Genomic DNA, 18,173 nt, shown 5'->3' with positions numbered 1-18,173 from the left:
TTCTTTTCTCTTTCCCCTGTCCAAACTCTCCTATATATCCTTTCCTCCCCACTCTTTTTCAAATTTATGACCTTTTTTTACTAATTGTTATTATCCATTTTAATTAATTAATTAATTAATTAATTAATTAATTACTTTTTTCCACCCTGGTCACAGTTCCCCTCCCTCCCCTTCTCCTCCGAGTCCCTCCCCCAACCTCCCAACCCCATCCAATCCACCTCCTTTCTCTTCGGAAAAGGGTAGGCCTCCTCAGTATATCAGCTAGCCATGGTTACAATAAGACTATCCTCTCTTATTAAGACTAGGTAACTAAGTAGGAGGAAAGGGTCCCAAAAGCAGGTAACTGCTGTGGATATCGTTCTGTATAAATAAAATGCTGATTGGCCAGTGGCCAGGCAGGAAGTATAGGTGGGACAAGCAGAGAAGAGAATTCTGGGAAGCGGAAGGCTAAGGAGGGAGTCACTGTCAGCTGCTGCCGTGACAAGCAGCATGTGAAGATGCCGGTAAGCCACGAGCCACATGGCAAGGTATAGATTTATGGAAATTGATTAATTTAAGCTATAAGAAGAGTTAGCAAGAAGCCTGCCATGGCCATACAGTTTGTAAGCAATATAAGTCTCTGTGTTTACTTGGTTGGGTCTGGGCCGCTGTGGGACTGGCAGGTGAGAGAGATTTGTCCTGACTGTGGGCCAGGCAGGAAAACTCTAGCCGCAGGTAACAGAGTCATTGACAGCCCCTGTTAGGAGTTAGGGGCTCCTGTTAGTGTTAGGAGTCCCAGAAGAAGACAAAGCTACACATATGTGCAGAGGGCCTAGGTCATTCCCATGCAGGCTCTGTGGTCCCCATGAGCTCAGGTTACGCTGTGGAATATTTAATTATGTAAAGATGTGTTACATTTGTTTCACCTTGCCTGCCTAAGGCACCTGATTGGTCTACTAAAAAGCTGAATGGCCAATAGCTAGACAGTAGGGGGATAGGTGTGGCTGGCAGGCAGAGAGAATAAATAGGAGAGAAATCTAGACTTAAGAAAGAAGAGAGGGTGAAAGAGAGGGACACACCTAAGACCAGAAGCCAGGCATTTGCCAGCCAGCCAGACACAAGAAGCAGGAAAGTAGGACATATAGAAAGAAAGAAAGGTAAAAAGCCCTGAGGCAAAATGTAGATAAAGAGAAACAGCTTAAAATAAGAGCTAAGATAAGGCCGAGCATTCAGGACTAATAGTAAGTCTCTGCGTCATGATTTGGGAGTTTGTTGGTGACCCAGAAGAAAAAGCCTGCTACAAGTTAGTTGATTCTGTGGTTTTTCTTGTGGTGTCCTTGACCCCTCTGGCTCCTACAGTCCTTCCTCCCCCTCTTCTGCAGGATTCCCTGAGCTCCACCTAATGTTTGGCTGTGGGTTTCTGCATCTGTTTTCATCAGTTTCTGGGTGAAGCCTCTCCGATGACAATTGGTATTGTCCATTCTTTAAAGGGCACTGACATTTTAAATTTACTAAAGGAGAAAAAGAATGTGCCTCACACCCATCTAGCTATTTGATGTCTAGTTTTTTTTTTAAAATAAAGATCAAAGCAATGTTACAATTTTCTTGAATAGACCTTTAGATAGATTGACTATAAGGCCACTTCCTACAATGGAAATGGAACTGAATCCAGCAGACCCAATTTAAATGATCTAGTACCATTTTCTAATGCTTTTTTTTTTTGTCAATTGCTCTGAATAATATAATGAGAAGGATTCATGAAGAGATCGTCTCCCTACCAGAAATGCCAGGGGTAGCCCAAGAGAGGGCAAATAGCATCACCATCAACCATCATTGAACTTATTTCCTTTGCTGCTGGAGGTACAAAGAGGAAAGCTGTTCGTAACCCCGACACAGCTGAGACCTTAGTTGATGATGGACATATATGCAAATATGATGGAAGATATTTGATACTAGTGAACAAATAGTAGAGTAAAAATAGCCAGAGGTGGGGGAGCTGTGACTCGATGTGTTTGTTTCTTGCAACAGTATATAATTCACAAGATAATAACTGACCTTCATACTAAAGATAAGCTAATATGAACCACTACTAAAATAAAAATTTCTTCTTTTATCCCTAGCTTTTACCCAAGAGTCCAACACATGGTAGGGATTTTGTCAGTGTTAAAATACAACCAACAGGTGTACAGAGTTAGAACTCTGTCGACCTCAAGCTGTCATTTACCATGATGGGACATTCATACCACTGGTTGCAATGAAACCAGTGTGAGGGTCGATTCATATTAGATGTTTATTGGGTAGGTCCCCCAGAATCACATTTGCTGATATAATCACCCATGCCTTAAATATTGCATAAAATGCTGCAACAGATTTTGTGTGGTTGGAAGCTGAGTGCTTGCCTATACTCATAGCCAGCCTGCCCATCGCTGGATGGCGTTTGTTCTTCCTCGGAAACCAACGACACATTCTTTTCTTTACATTCAGTTGGAGAACTAAACTTAGAGACAAACTTAGGGCAAGCCCAAAGTTATCCTAAGACTTCTGACAACGGGCCGTTCTGTTTTCTGGACTTGACCAAGAGTCGGGAAAGGTTTGAGCATCAGCAGGCTTTCTCAATAGGAGCCCCTGGGATGCGGTGCCTCTGTTTCTCCATTACCCCTTCAGATCCTCTGTGCTGAAGCCCTGGCCCCCAGAGTCTTTTCCTTTCTTTGGAGAGATAGCCTCTGGTTTTTGGCAGCTGGACAGCTCTGCAGTGACAGCCAACCATTCAGCCAAGGGTCCATTGCAGGTACAAGGCGTCCCCTGCCTGATAAGACTGCTTATGAGGTGGCAGGAGGAGAGACCTTATCATAGCTCAGTGTGGTGCGATTTTGCTATTTCTCTATCAGTGCTACTATGCTTCCAAAAGGGGAGAGAGGGGAGGTTGGCACGAGCCAATGCCCTCATTTAGGGAGAGGAACCACAGTTCCTTCAGAGGCCAACATGAACCTCAGATGAGAAACCCCCCCCCCCCAACCCAATGCCAGTAGGTACAGACACTGAGGCTCCAAATTCATCAGGACACATCAGATAGAAGGGGAGGGGGCATGGTCGTTTCCCAGCCAGAGGCCCAGGCTTGAGGAGATGGATGGACCGCTGCCAAATGTCCCTCTGGACACCACTGAAACCCCAAGGAAGAGCCCACATGCTCAGGCAGAATCTTCCAGGCTCCAGTACAAAGCCATCTCCCTCTCCCCTTTATTCATATCCACTGATTTTGCTGTGAGCCTACGACAAGAGGAAGAAACTAATCATAAAACCTGATCATAAAATCCTTCCTATACTTGACGACAGCTATTAAATATTCACTCCGCTAAGGTCTGCTGGCGGCCGTTTAAAACAAAAGGGACTCCCCACTCCCACCGTCCCCACCCCTGGGGACCCGCGCTGACCATCCCGAAAGTTGCCAGGGCCCTATGTTAGCGACGAAGTTAGCGAATCCGGAGCTGCGAGTCTCAACTTGGGGGAGGGGGGCGACGGGCAGGGCGGGGTGGGGTGGGGAGCGGCGAGAAGGAGGGACTTGAGGGAAGGACACTGCCCCCTGCTTCATCGAGGTCATCAGCGAAGCCGCCGGAGCGGCCGGTCGGGCTTGGGGCGGGAGGCCCGGGAGGGGCGGCCGAGGGCTCCGCAGCCGCGGCGGGGTGCCAGCCTCCCGTACCTGGCGGGCCGGGCGCGCCCCGCAGGCCGGCGGCCGGGGCGCGGAGGGTGTGAGCGCGCGCGCCCCTCCGTGCTCGCCCAGCCTCGCGCGCGTCTCGGGGGAGAGGCTCCGGCGACAGGCGCCCCGGGAGCCCGCAGCTCGGTCCCGCCCGCCCTGAGGAGCTTTGTGCGGCCGCGGCGGCTCCGAGTCCCACCTGCTGGCGGCGGAGGGACGAGGAAGGGGAAGAAGGAGGCGAGGAGGAGGAGGAGGTGGTGGAGGAGGAGGAGCGGAGCGAGGCGGCGCCAGCCCTGAGCTCCCGCCGGCGCCCACCTCCGGGGGCTCGGCGGTCCTGCACCGGCCTGCTCCGGTCCCCCCCACCCCCGGCCTCGCGGCCACACCGCGCCACCGCGGCTGCAGACACCCCCCTCCCCTTTCCCTCCCCTCCCGCTCTTGCCCGCGTAGCGCGCGCGGCCCGGGCCCGGCCGCCACCGCCACTGCCACCCCGGGGAGCTCCGGCGACTTGGAGGCGAGCAGCTGGGCGCTCGGCGTCGCCTCAATGTGTCGGGGAGTCGCCTCGGCGCCCCAACCCCGCTGAGCAGCCCCGGGCGTGCTGCGACCGGCCGGGAGGGCGTGAGCCAGGGAGGCGCGGCGAGCCCCGGAGCCGGCCGGCGACCAGCGAGCGAGTGTGCGAGCGAGCCAGCCCCGGAGCAAGCTCAGGGAGCAGACACCACCATGCCGGGCTGGAAGAAGAACATCCCCATCTGCTTGCAGGCGGAGGAGCAGGAGAGAGGTGAGCCTGGCGGCTGAGCCTGGGGGCCGAGCCGGGCGCCCCCGGTGCCTCCCTGTCCCCCCCAGCTCCGGGAGACCTGTCCTCGGGCCGGCAAGGGAGGGGCGCCGCGCCCTCGGTGGTGGTGTTGGGGGGGGGGGCGCGCTCCAGGTCAGGTGGCACCTTGCGAATTCCGAGAGGGGATTTGGGGGTCTTGCGGGGAGCCGAGGGGGCCGGGGAACGGTGCTGCAGCCAGCAACTTTTCGCCTGGGGAAAGATTTTTTAGGTTCTGGCGAGGACCTAGAGGGAACTCCGGCTGCTCCCGGGCCCGCTCGCACGTGGAGCCCCGGCTCCCGTCTGTGCGGTGGAAGCTTCGGGTGCTGGGGGTGGGGGAGAATCTTGCAGTGTTTTAAGTGACTTTTCAAACTTTCCTACTCCTGCCGCGGCCGCCTTCGCGATGTCCCCGCCTCTGGCTGGGCTACGGTGGTGCTGCCAAGCCCGAAGTTGCTGGAGATTCATACAGCAGGAGGAAAAGCAGGGAGAAGGGGGAAGAGTTGTGGGGGCGGGAAGGGGGCGCTGCCATGGGTCGCTGGAGGAGGGGGGGGGGGAGACGGAGAGGGCTGTGCCCAGGCTGTGGGGTCTGGGGCTGGTAGTGACAGCCGAGGAAATGAGTTATGCTCCAGCGCAGTCCCGGCTTTCTAGTTAATACCGCAGGACTGCGGGCTTTTCATAATTACCGACTGTTTTCTTCGTAAGAGACGGCTGTCGGTGCCAGGTGGCTTGCAGACCTTTTAATGCTTCAGCCTGACTAGTGTACCGGGCACGTTTGCTTTGAGGTGACTTGCGGAGAGAGTGAAGTTGAAGGCCTTCTGCACCTTCAATGCTTGGTTTCTGTTGTCATTTTACGGTGTTTGGGTTGTGCAGTGGTGGTTGGCCGGGGAGTTCAGCTCCGTAACCTGGATATGATGTACCGAGTGCACCAAAATTTCCTACCAGGCCCCATGGGGCCGTGGGGTGCGCAGTATCCAGAGGGATGCCTGGCGCTGTCAAGGTCCACCAGGGTTTAGAGTCTCCTTTACTCCAGCCTGCCCTGGTTTGCTCAAGGAAAATGCGTTAGCACTGAATGGCTTTTCAGGATGCAGGGTCTTCATGAGGGTGACTAACAGTTGGTGCTGGAGGTTAAACAGTGCTGCATGGGTGGGCGGTGAGGAAAGCAGGAAGCCAATCTGGTGTGCAGAAAAGACATCCAGCCCCCCCCCCCCCCAAGAGAACTTGATTCTGCAGCGTGGGGAGCTGGTATGGACTGTGGCTGGGTTCCTGGTCATGCCAAAAGTTTCAGGCTCCTGAAATAAATGCTTACCGCCGAAGAACCAATGTACGATTTCCAGTTTCTCTCTAGGTGGCACAGCGTGTCTTTGGTTGATAGCCTGTTTAATGACTCAGGGAATTTATCCCTTTAAAAACCCACTTCCTTATTGGATTTGTTCATTCATTTCCAGTACACTTTCTGGCATGGGACCATGGATTTACCCCCTCCACTGGTACCCCCTGCTTCAGAACTGCATCTGGCTTCGCTTAACCGTGCTTTAAAACGTGCAGATCCAGGTGCCAATAATTTATCGCCAGGTAAAAGCACTGAAAGGAAGCGTTGTGCCGAGCACACCCTGTCTGTCCTATCAGCTACATGCCGCAACGCACCTGATGTTAAGTGCATCAGTTTGATTAAAAAAAAAAAAATCACAGCGCTGCCCCCAGGTTTTATCAGAATATGCTGAAGTAAGTGGGTAGATTTTTTTTTTTTGCATTGTAACAAAATGTGCTTGTATGTCTTTTAGAAATATATGGTAACTTTGAAAGCTGACCACCTAATCTGCTTGGCTGAGATAAGACCGGAATTCCTCCAGTACATAAAATCTGAATCTGAAATTTCGACTGCCTTAGCTCCTCCAACAGGAGGAAACAGGGAATGTGTGTGACTTTGGTGCCTTTTTTTTTCTTTTAATGAGTCCTTGCTTATAAGATGTTTTTCTAAACAAGTGTGTATAGAAGTACATATATGTTTATATATATCTGGTTGTATTTTTTGAGGTCTTTTTCGCCTTATTGAGAATGTACAAATGATTTTGTTCTTTAGATACCGCGTTCAAACCTAGAATTTGTGTATGTGAATGTATTGTGTGTGTGTGTAAATGAGTCGAGATGCTTACATGACTTTCAGTAAATCTGTCAGAGGACATCACTCGAGCTTGGCTTGCACCTTGGGCAAAATTTTATTATAAAGTATTGAGTAATTGGTGTTTTCTGTTTGTACCTGAAGCAACATTGTATAGAGCCAGCCCCCGCCCCCAGACTTGTGAGTGATTCAAATAGTATTGAATTTGTTACTTTTGAAATATAAACAGAAGGATTAAACTGTCAGGCCAGACAGAAAAATAACGAACATGGCATGCATACGTTTTTAATATTGTTTGAGGATGCAGTCAACCAAAAGGCCAGTTTCTAGTGTCTTGTGTCCAATCCTAAGGCGGGCTGAGCTCGCTGCTCCTTCCACGCGTCCTCCACCCCCATTTTCACATTTACCTTTCCAAAACCCGTTGTGGAGACTGCTCTCACACAACTTCAGTCTGCGTGCATTTCATTTAGTTAAATCTTTTGTGTTGACTGTAGCCCAAATTTTAGATGAGATGCTAGCTTCCTTCAGGTCCACATATCTGAATGAGTATGTAACTCAGCATTATTTGTTCAAGATGCTATTTCAGTTCACAGATGGATGGGAGGAACTGGGGAGATGGCTCAGTCAGCATCCTTGCAAGCACGAGGATCCAAGTTCCAATCTCCAGAACTCATGTTTTTTTTTTTTTTTTTAAGGCCAGGTGTACCAGTGCATGCCTGCCATGCGAGGGAGGTGGAGACAGGTGGGTTACTAGGGCTTGCTAGGTAGCTTCGTCAGCTGAGAGGGTGAGCTCTGGGTTCAGTGAGAGACCCTGTCTCAAAAACAAGGCAGAGGAGGCCGGGCGGTGGTGGCTCAGGTCTTTAATCCCAGCACTTGAGAAGCAGAGCCAGGCGCATCTTTGTGAGTTCAAGGCCAGCCCGGTCTACAGAGCGAGATCCAGGGAAGGAGCAAAGCTACACAGAGAAACCCTGTCTCGAAAAACCAAAGGTGAGGGGAGGGGGGGAGAAAGACAATTGAGGAATGACAGTGCATCAGCACACACAAAAATTTAGGGGGGATACTTTCTTGGCATTACCACATGCAAAAATGTTTTGGTTAATCTATGTAATTTTGCATTCTACCTACATGCCATTCATAGCTTGGGTTTGCCCTGAAGGCCTCCGTCAAGACAATATTGAATGAGCTACTGCAGTTGCATGCAGGGTTGAGCCTAGAAGCTGCAACATATGGGTTGTTTCGGGAAGTGCAGCCACTTCCGAGGTGACACATGAAGACTCACCCGAATGAGGTGACATACGATCAAAATTCAGAACACGTTTCTCTGTCCTCCCCCCTTCCCCCATTTTCTGCTTGAGCCGCTAAACCCAATCCATTGAGAAGCCACCAAATACACGTTTGGGTAAATGTTTTAGGAGCGGAAGGAAGAGAATGATGCTCTCTTTAATATCCCTTCCAATCAAATTAAATTAAGCAGTTGATTGGTTGTTTCACATCTGCTTCCTATCTGTTCCTCTGTAACAGGAATGTAGTTGCTGAGGAGAATCTCAGCACAAAGGCATAGGTACCTCTGTAATTAACACTGTTGTTCCGCCTGTGGCTTTTCCTTCTGACTTGTGAGGCTTTGGTTAGTGAATGTTTATTATAGTTGAACAATGTGTAGTGAGCATTCAAGATCAGAGGTGCTGCTTAGGAAGACTAACATCTTTCTGTTGTAAACGTACCTCTTCCTACTTTACTTTGTGGCAATAATTAATGGTTAATTGGCATTTTCTTTAAATTTGAAATTTAGGTGTAATGGGATATTCAAATATTATCCACTTCTAAACATGCTTATATGGTCATCTATGCTTGCTAGGGAGAAAGGCATCCAGTTTTTATATTCCTTCATACCTTTGTGTTTCTTATTTTTTTTTTCCTTGTATGTTTTGGAGATCTATACATGAACTTGAGAATGTCCCTGAGCATTTCTGTTACAGAAGTTACTGTAGGGTTTCTTCATGAATTTTGACAAATGAGAGATGTAGATGTCCTTACATGTTATTAGCTTTTATAAAGCATTGACGAGAAAGGTGTGTGTGTGGGTGGGGGGCGGTTAACAAGTATGCCCTTATTACATACACCCTCGGTCTGTTTTATTTCTATGTCATATGGACACCCGGTGACATCACATCATGCCCTGTGTAATAAAATGCCAGCTTGACATTTGAATTTTGACCGGTGAGCTTTGTGTGGGAGAATGGAGGAAACTAAAGAGATCTAGAGCCCATGTTGTGTTGGACACCGCCAAATGCTGCATGTGTGACTTGGTGCAATTTTGTGGTTCCAATATACTTGTAAGGTAGTTATTATTGTCATATGAAGATATTGTGGCCCAGAGTCAACACGTTGGCTTCCAGTTACAAAGTCAATACCCTGAGTACTAATTTCTAAAAGAGATAATTAAAAAAGAAGTTAAGTTACAATTCCTTAGAGAAACTTTATAGCATTTTATTAGCACAATATAACATCTTGCACTATTCCATTCAAAAGACACCACTGGCAAATCTTTCATTGTGAATTCATGAGACAGTGTTTTGTTTTGTTTTTTAAGTTACAGATATGGGAAAGCACTTGTCAAGGTATATATATACACACATATATATGTACACATATACATATATGTGTACATATACATATATATATATAGTACTTTCTGTACTCTGACTTTGGAAGATAGACATACAAACTTCAGTACTAAAGATGACAACATGAATGAACTCATTTATTCATTCATGTTACCTTTATTTATTTTGTGAATGGGGGGCCATGCCACAGCCTGAGTATGCAGATTAGAGGCCAGCTGGTGGGAATCAGTTCTCTCCTAGCATGTGAGCATCAAGGACCCAACTCAGATGACCAGGCTCGGCGCAGGCAGGTCTCATTACCTGCTGAGACACTTCACAGGCCCTGTTTATTTAATTTTTGATACAGTTTCTCCATGTGATCCAGGCTGCCCTGGATCTCCCTATCCTTCAGCCCCCAAATGCTAGGATTTACAGGTGTGCACCGCCACACTTGGCTCAACACGTTTCTCAGTAGAATTATTTGACAAGCTTAAAGTAACTCATTTAGGTGAACAGCTTTTTCCAGCAAGGTTTTGGCATTATTATAGTTTTCCTTGTCTTTGGAGCGTAGTAGCTATGAAGGCAAGGATTAAGGAGAACAAGGTGTTGTTTTTCTGTTGTGAGCTGGTAAATGACTGCATTGTCGTGGCCATTGTGCTCTTGCTTTGTCGCCAATCATATTATGTAATTAAAGCCGTATATCTGAACTCTCAGCCTGGCTACCAGTGGCCAAACAAAGGGACCTCCTTGGGTCATGCTTTCTCCTGCAGCAACCTGATGGGCTCCTTATACAGAAGCAAAAGAAATATCAGCTCACACCAGTGAAGGACATTGAGACCTGAATGCCATGAGATTTGATATTGTTGTGCTAAGTGCTCTACCGTGGCAGACAGTTTAAGGCATTTGAGAATTATGTGTTTTCCATTAACTTGCAAGAGTAGTTAGTAATACCAAACACAGGGGCAACAGTAGCAGTCCACCTGTCAGGCTGCCATCCACTCTGAAAGGCAAAGCCGACTCTGGCCTGAGTCTCGCGTAACTTTCACTTTCTGAACTTCGGAAGTTTCTTAAGTGTGACTAGGAGAAATCTGTTGATACAGGGTTCCTCTGTGAAGATGCCCCGAGTAGTGGAGGGGCTGTCAGCTCTACAGGAAAGTCAACACGGTCTAAATATATCTAGCAATTAAAATGCATCAGATTTAATGTCCTTCCGTCCTTCATTTCAACAGTGTTTAACCTGCAGGCACCCAATGAGGGATGTGGAGATGGCGTGACTAATGTCCTTGATCGAGTCCCTGGCTTCAGCACAGGTGGTAGACAGCAATTAATTTGACAATAAATGGTATTGAAGTGTAAGCCCACTCTGACAAGTAATGTCTCTTTATGTAACAATGAAATGATACTAATAAACTTAAAAGAGTTCTAGGGAGCATCCTGCCCCTACCCAGGCTCACTAATGGCAACTCTCATTATTTTCATGATGTCTTGATGTAGAAGATCCCTAAACCTAAACCTTAGGTTATCTAGATGATGAGATGATAAGATTTATCTAGATGATGAGATGATAAGATTTTTTTTTTTAATTCTTTACAAACATCATAACCTGGCTTTCTGAGGCCAGGTTCTTCCATGTTGTCTAACCTGATTCTTTTCACAAAGACGAAGAACTCAGCAAGGCCATAGACAAGCTCAAGACCAATTCATTCTCTTGCAGAAGTTCCTTGGGCACTAAGTGCTGGGATGGGTGTGTGGATGAGAAAACCATGTTGCTGTTTTTTGTTGTTTTTGTTTTTTAAAGAGATGGTCAAGTATGGTTGTGGAGCCTGGGCATGACCTTTGGCCAGCAGCTGTCTCTTTGCCCTTGTGTGGACTCTACCAAGGAAGAGTAAGCCAGGATGAGTAAGGGAGGATGATCGTGCTGGGTCAGGGCAGGAAGATGCTGTGAGGACAGAAGCCAGTGGAGGTGGCGGGGAGGAAGGGTAGGGCATCTTCAAAGGGGGAGAGGCTTCCGGAAGACTGGGAGAGGGCGGAAGGAACGGTGTGTTTCTGAGCATCACTGAACAGGCTATCCCAGGGACTGCTGTGATTTCTCCAGGGACTGAAGTGTAGGTAGTGGCCGTGTGCATGGAGCATTGAGTACGAGGACTGAAGTGTAGACGGTGGGTGATTATGGAGTATAGAGTAGGAGGGTTCACTTCCCCCGCAGCGGAGGAGAGGAACATGAGACTGGAGAAGGCAAGATGGAGCATTCCCTGTGCTGGGATAAAGTTCAGACTACCCAGCAGGGGATGTGGAGTTGTCCAAGGATGAGTGATTGGATTCTATTTGTCTCTTAGAAAGGTTACCTGGGTACCATAGAGGGAAGCTGTGAAAGGAAGAGTCAGGGAATGAACAGGCTGTTGCCTTGATTTATTTGATGTTCTCTCTCTCTCCTCTCTTCTCTTCTCTTCTCTTCTCTTCTCTTCTCTTCTCTTCTCTTCTCTTCTCTTCTCTTCTCTTCTCTTCTCTCTCTCTCTCTCTCTCTCTCTCTCTCTCTCTCTCTCTCTCTCTCTCTCTCTCTCTCAGACAAGGTCTTACTATTTAGCTCTAGCTGCCTTGGAACTTGCTACCTATATAGACAACTCTGTCTCTATAGAGGACCTGATATTCTTTCCAGGTAGACTTAACGATGTCTGTTACAAGAATGTCACAATGAAGGACCACCAGAGTGGCTGTTCACCAGTCTGGGTATATGTAGTTTACTGGGGATCCACATTTTTACTCTTTTTGTTATATAAAATTCACATGCTGTCTGATCATAAATGAAAAATAACTATTATCCTATATGTGTGTCTTTTAAAACTAATTTGAGATTTAAGTGACTTTTGGCCACCAAAAGAAAAGCATGATAGCAGCTTATTTTACAAAAGCACCTTCCTTTCTGGTCGAATTAGGTTTTTGTTTTTTTTTTTAATTTTTGCACTCTGAAAGTATCTGAATGTTCTATGGATAGTCTTAATATACTTCTTACTCTGGACTCAGGAGTCAACTAAATTCAAGTGGTTATTTTCAGGATTTTCCTGGCTTTTGCCATGGATGGACAGCCTCTAGCACCTTTGATTTTTCTCATCAGTAAAGTAAGAGTACTTCTTGACATGCTTACGGCTCGGGTGGTGTTCATAGGCGAACGGCTGTATTACATGGTGGGAAGTTGGCAAAGATTGAGACTCTTGAAGGACATTTGCACATTAGTGGGCCAGCTTGAAATGAGGGTGTTGGGTTACCTTTGTCTCATAAAACATAATGAAAAAAACTTCATTAAAAAATTTAACTATTGGTCTTCCAAAGTGAAGTCCAAAGGAACCATAAGATTTCCCTCTTGACTGGTGGCGGTGGCGCACACCTTTAATCCCAGCACTCAGGAGGCAGAAGCAGGTGGACCTCTGTGAGTTCAAAGCCAGCATGGTCTACAAAGTAAGTTCCAGATAGCCAGAGCTACACAGAGAAACCATGTCTCAAAAAACAAAACAAACAAGCAAACAAAAATTTCCCTTTTGAACCTTATAACCTTTGTAGCAGTGTCAGAGAATATGTGTGACAAAATAAGGCACATGGTGCATCCAAGATACAATGCCAATGGTGTTGTTCAACTCTCCTGCCCATGGCGTCCTTGGCTACGAGGGGGGAGTCCAGCTCAAATGCTGAGAGGACTCTTCTTCCTACTGTTGATTCTGATTCTCCTTAGTGAGTTCCCTAACCTCAGCCCCTTATCCAAAAGACCACCACCAGCAAATTGAAATCACGTTTGTAACTTTTTGGAGTAAGGAAAAAGTTTTTTGCTGATTTCTGCTGCTACTTCATTTTTACAATGCTGTTTAAACAGCTACTAGTAGAAAACTAGGCACAGGCTCCTGGGGCTTATGGCACTGTGACCACAAAGTCAAGCAGATGAAACACAAATGCTACCCTTCAAAATCAGTCACATCGAAATGAACAACATTCACTACATGCAATTTGGCTGAAACTAAATTCCCCATTATTATCCTTGTCATTGCAGAAAGTAATGTTGCTACCTTTTATTTATTTTTTTTCTACCTGAATTTGTAATATCACCTGATTTTTTTTCTTTTTTTTTTTTTCTGGTCATAAACACATCATTTACATGGAATGTCCTCTGTGGTGATCCTAAATATAAGACCCAATTTTAGCTTCAAAATTGGTGTCACATTTAGACTGCACACTACCCTTGTCCTTTTTGATCTACATTTGTCCTTCTTAAACTGTTTGTGGTGAAGGACTATTTTTAGTCAGTCGCAGGTTGAACTGTAGTCAAACTGTACAATGTCTTGTGCTACAAGTCACCCACTGGGCCTGCCTGCCCTTGTCTCTCCCCCATTTGGTGAGACGAGTCCACCAATCACAGATCAGCATGCCATCCTGTCAAAGGGCAGCAGGAACGTCTTCACTTCCACCTACTTATTTAACCGTGAGTAGGTAACATGTTCCCTGGCTCACAGACCACACTTTAACTAGTACTCCGTTAGAGCGCATGTGCACAGTGAAGAGTCTGAGATCAGTGACATTGGGAGGAGCCCGTATAAAATGTACCCAGGACATTGAAGGTAGAAAAATGAAACATAGTTTCTGTGACGGCCTTTACCTCATCTGGAAGCTCTGTTGCTCTTGAAGATGGAGTCTGAACCTGTCAATCAAGAGCACATTAGTCCCACTCTAAACACTCTTCTATAGTTTCCCTGACTACTGAGGGCTTCCCCTCCTGTCCCTAGATGGTGCCCATGTGAAGAGGATACTTCAGTGTCCTGTGCTGCTGGGAGAAGGGCATTTCATCCTTTCACCGTGTGACCCTCATTGTATCCGATCCTCTGGTTTTGGCGTGCTTGGGACCTGGGCAGTGTGCCCTGGTATCCACTGAAATGAGTCTGCTCCCTCTTATTCTTTTGAATGTCACCCTGGCAGCTGATTTGCTCTTCCTGGGCCTTATCATTGTGTCTGCCTGGGAGATCTGTGAGTCTGTGACCTTCCACGGGCCTTCCCACATGCCTTTTCTATCAACACTTCTGTCTCCCTCCTGGGAGCCGGGGCACCACTGTTTTGAGGTGTCCCCAGCCCATCTGCCTGAGCCGCTTTCTATAAATGTCGCCACTGTATCTGCCCATTGCCGTGTTGAATACAGCATGCGTCAAATTGGGGACCTGCATGCTAGACAGTGCTGTCTTTGCCCACTGCATTCTCTGACGTGCTCACATTTATACAGGCGTTGGTTTTTCTTTCCTTTCCCACCTATCAAGAAAATTGGAAGCTTTCAGGATCATCAGATCTGCCGTCTCCTACCTTTTTCTTTCTTTCCTGGTCTGGAGTATCTTAAGTGACTTGAAAACTTAAACTGGAGGTGACAGGGACCTGAAGGCTGAACGGGATGGTGAAAAGGAAGGAAATTCCTGTTTCTGTGTGAAGTGGCCACTTCTCCAAAGAGCTAAAGGAAGCAGAGACCAATGGTCTAGCGTCCCAGAGATGGCATCCACAGCTTGAAGCGGGCAGACAGTTAGTTCCCCCTCAGCCCCTTTTACTGGCCAACCTTGCACCCTTGACTTTCTCGAGCTAGAAATCTGCCTTCTCTATTTCCTCGGCCGACACAGGCATAGCAGAACTGACATGTTTCTTCTCAGAGTTAGCACCGTGTGATTCCTGATAAATACTGACATTTTGTTCTGAGATAAGAGTCTCCCTCTGCAGTCTGGACTCTCCAGGAACTTACAGTAATCCTCCTGCCTTAGCCCCCCAAGTGCTGATCTTACACATGTAAACCACCATACTTGGTTTGATATCAATGCAGTTTTTAAAAGGCTTGCCTTAAATTTCAAGTGAAGATTCACAGAATACATCACCAGATATATTCAAGATTTCTTATATGGATTTACAGAACCAATCTTTTGCTCTTCCTTCCTTCCTTCCTTCCTTCCTTCCTTCCTTCCTTCCTTCCTTCCTTCCTTCCTTCCTTCCTTCCCTCCTTTCTTTCTTCCTCTCCTCCTCCGACTATTCAGGGGTTATTGTCTTTGATTTTCCTAGCTTTTGAATACAGGATATCGTGGGCCATGTGAAAATCTTGTATACAGTTTGACAGAATGAATTATTAGAATTTATGTCTTTTTTGGTTCAGTTCATCATTTAAACAAAAGATGAAGAATGTGGTTTTTTTTTTTTTTTTTTAACGTATTGGTTCACTTAGACATGCAACAAAGCAGAAGAAAATAACGCAGAGAAGCATTTTGCACAGTGATGTGGTAGGTGCCGCTTGTTCACTCTGTGTTTAACCTGTGAATACTTTCCCTTCCTGCTATCTCATGATGCCCAATGTTTATATCTTACTGATGTTCACAAGTTCCACCCGGGAAGATGGAGAGGAATGCACGGATCTCCCCAAGAAGCCAAAATTAGTCACAGGAATTTCTACCTTGCCCTTTTCAGAAGCTTTGGGATTATTAACTAAAAGAGTGGCATTCAAAATTGTTTTTTTTTTTCAGAAGAATCTAAATGTTTCCTTTTCAATGTATAATTTTCCAGGATGGGAGCGATACAAATTTAGCTTCTTTGTGGCTGTTTCACCCCCTCCTCCCTGGAATTTGAGTTATGAGAATGAAAATGTACCAGGCTCGAATCAAACACCTGTAGGGCTGTGGCTCCCCGGAAAGACTCTCATCCGGCTGTGCAGCGAGCTTGTGTGTGGCTACACAGAGACAAGCCCTGCCCTAAAGAGTGTAACCCTGTTTCCTCCCACCCACAGTCCTGTGAAGTTATTGAATGAATTTGAGCTCTACATTCAGAGATCGTACTGACTCAGACCCCTACCCTAATAATAATCATACTGATAAAAATAAATAAATAAATAAATAAAAAAGAGGGGGCAGTGTATTAGTCTGACCAGGGTGCTCTAACTAAAGGCCATGACTGGTGGACTGGGTAAGTTAAGCAGTAGACATGAATTTCTTGACAGATCTGGAGGCTAAGAGTTTATTATGCATGGAAGAGGGGAGGGAGCGGGGGTGGGGGGGGAGAGGGAGGGAGGGAGGGAGCTGACTCTGATTGAAGACTTACTCTCTTGTGTGTCTTCTTAGGAGGACATTGATCCTATTAGATCTGCGTCCCACTCTTAAAACTCCAATTAGCCTTAATTACCTTCCCAGAGACCACATCTCCGAATAAAGCCACGCTGGAGGATTAAGCATATGTATGGATTTCGAGTGAATGCAGATATTCGGACTACAGTGAACAGGAATAGAAGATTATTCACTGGTTTTTACTATGTTTCTATAAATTTGATCTCTCGGTGTCTAGAAGCTACTACTTTTGAACAGAAGGTAGCCAGTTTTAAAAACGTGATCTTCATTTTTTTTCATGCTTATGTGATGTGTGTGGGGCAGATTGGGGTGAGGTGAAGGTGTGTATGTGTGTGTGTTCATATGTGTGTAGATGCACTGGTGTATGTGGGTGCACATGCATGTGTGTGCATGTGTGTCTGGAGGCCAAGGCTCATGATGTGAGTCTTCCTCAATCTCTCTCCACTGTCTTTACTGAGGCAAGGTTTCTCAGCTGAACTCGGAGCTCACTAACGTGGTTAATCTAGCTAGCTAGGTTGTTTTGGGGATCCCCTCTCTGCCTGCTTACCCAGGATCAGAACTCTGGTTTTCACACTTGCTTTTTTTTTTTTTTTTTTTTGTTGCAAGTATTTTAACCCCTAAGTCACCTCCCAGCCCTGGCCTCTCATTATTTTTTTATTCATGACTCTTCTCATTGATTACCTATGCCCCTCCATTTAGACACAGTCGGGCCTGTGTTTGCTTTAACCAACAGTGTTCAAGGACTGATGCCTTGTGACCCCTGGGGCTGGGATACACAAGTTGGTGGGGCTTCCCCTTGTTATATGGAATACCTGTGACTGTGCCTCATGGAGCTACCATGCTGGGAGGAATCTCCTTTGCATGGGCGGGCTGCATTTTCTCTAGGTAGCAGCTCTGGATGTCTGGTCTTCTGAGGCCAGGTACTAGGCAAGGGAGTCAGTGAGCCTTGAGAGGGATTGGGATCCCTGGTTGTTGAGTCATCTTGGGTATTGGCCTTCATACTGAGGTTCTGGACATCATGGGCTACTCATCAACCGTTTTTTTTTTTTTTTTTTTTTTTTTTTTTTTTTTTTTTTTTTTTTTTTTTTGTTAGTGACCTCTCTTCATTCCTGAGCTAAAGAATCTGTGAGCTCTGAGAAATGGCAGCTCCAGTTGGTGATATTTGTTGTGTAGCAGGAATGCTAGAGCAGACATTGTAGAGCCCCTATCTGGAGACTGTTATTTCTAGCAGTTAGTTCATGCAAATATGATTTAAATGTTGCTTAGGCTGAGTAATATGTAGGTAGAAATGTATCCTTTACTGTTAAATGTCCTTGCAGGCTGGGGAGTTTAGGATCAAAGTCGGAGCAGATTTGCTGAGGATTGTTGCCTGCTTCTGAGGTGACAACTTGTTGCTGTGGTGTATGATGGGAGGTCGGGAGGCAGAAGGCACTGGGGTGATCACTTCAAGCCCCTCTATAGGAGGACTAACCCACTCATGAAGGCAGAGACCTCATGACGTAATCATCTGCCAGAGGTTCATTTCTTAGTATTGCCACACCGGGTTTATGTTCCAGCAAGTGAATGTTGGAGAGAGGTGTCTGTCTGTGTCTACACGCAGCTACTGTTGCTCTCACCCGCTGTCTGTCCTGACAAAGTCCTCTGGATCCCAAGGATCCTCTGGATCTCCTCTGTTAGCTTCCCTTCCCATTCTGGCTGTAAGTGAAACATGGCTCTCTCTCACTCAGATTTCGTCTTTCTCTATGATGGTTTCTTGGTTGTTTCTCATTGGCCTTCACGTTTTTTTACACCCACCACTGTAGGGAAGTTACTTATATCTGCGCAGCTTTCAAAGGCAGCCCTGGAGTCTCAGAATGTCTCT

General features: G+C 46.5%; 1 protein-coding gene across 2 annotated transcripts in view; it reads left to right on the top strand.

Moving 5' to 3' along the window:
* The first annotated feature begins 4,120 nt into the window (after window positions 1–4,120).
* Window positions 4,121–18,173, top strand: part of Grip1 (glutamate receptor interacting protein 1) — a 667,949-nt gene continuing 653,896 nt past the window's right edge. Inside the window, exon 1 of one of the 2 annotated variants that reach the window (XM_076554188.1) lies at window positions 4,121–4,445. In XM_076554188.1, coding sequence (XP_076410303.1) covers window positions 4,388–4,445 — 58 coding nt within the window. In that variant the 5' untranslated portion in view covers window positions 4,121–4,387. The remainder of the gene's footprint in view (window positions 4,446–18,173) is intronic. The other variant, XM_076554184.1, reaches the window with a different exon arrangement.

This window comes from Peromyscus maniculatus, chromosome 18, assembly GCF_049852395.1.
Source record: "Peromyscus maniculatus bairdii isolate BWxNUB_F1_BW_parent chromosome 18, HU_Pman_BW_mat_3.1, whole genome shotgun sequence".
In the NCBI taxonomy this organism is placed as follows: domain Eukaryota; kingdom Metazoa; phylum Chordata; class Mammalia; order Rodentia; family Cricetidae; genus Peromyscus; species Peromyscus maniculatus.
This window is presented reverse-complemented; position numbering and strand designations above follow the sequence as displayed.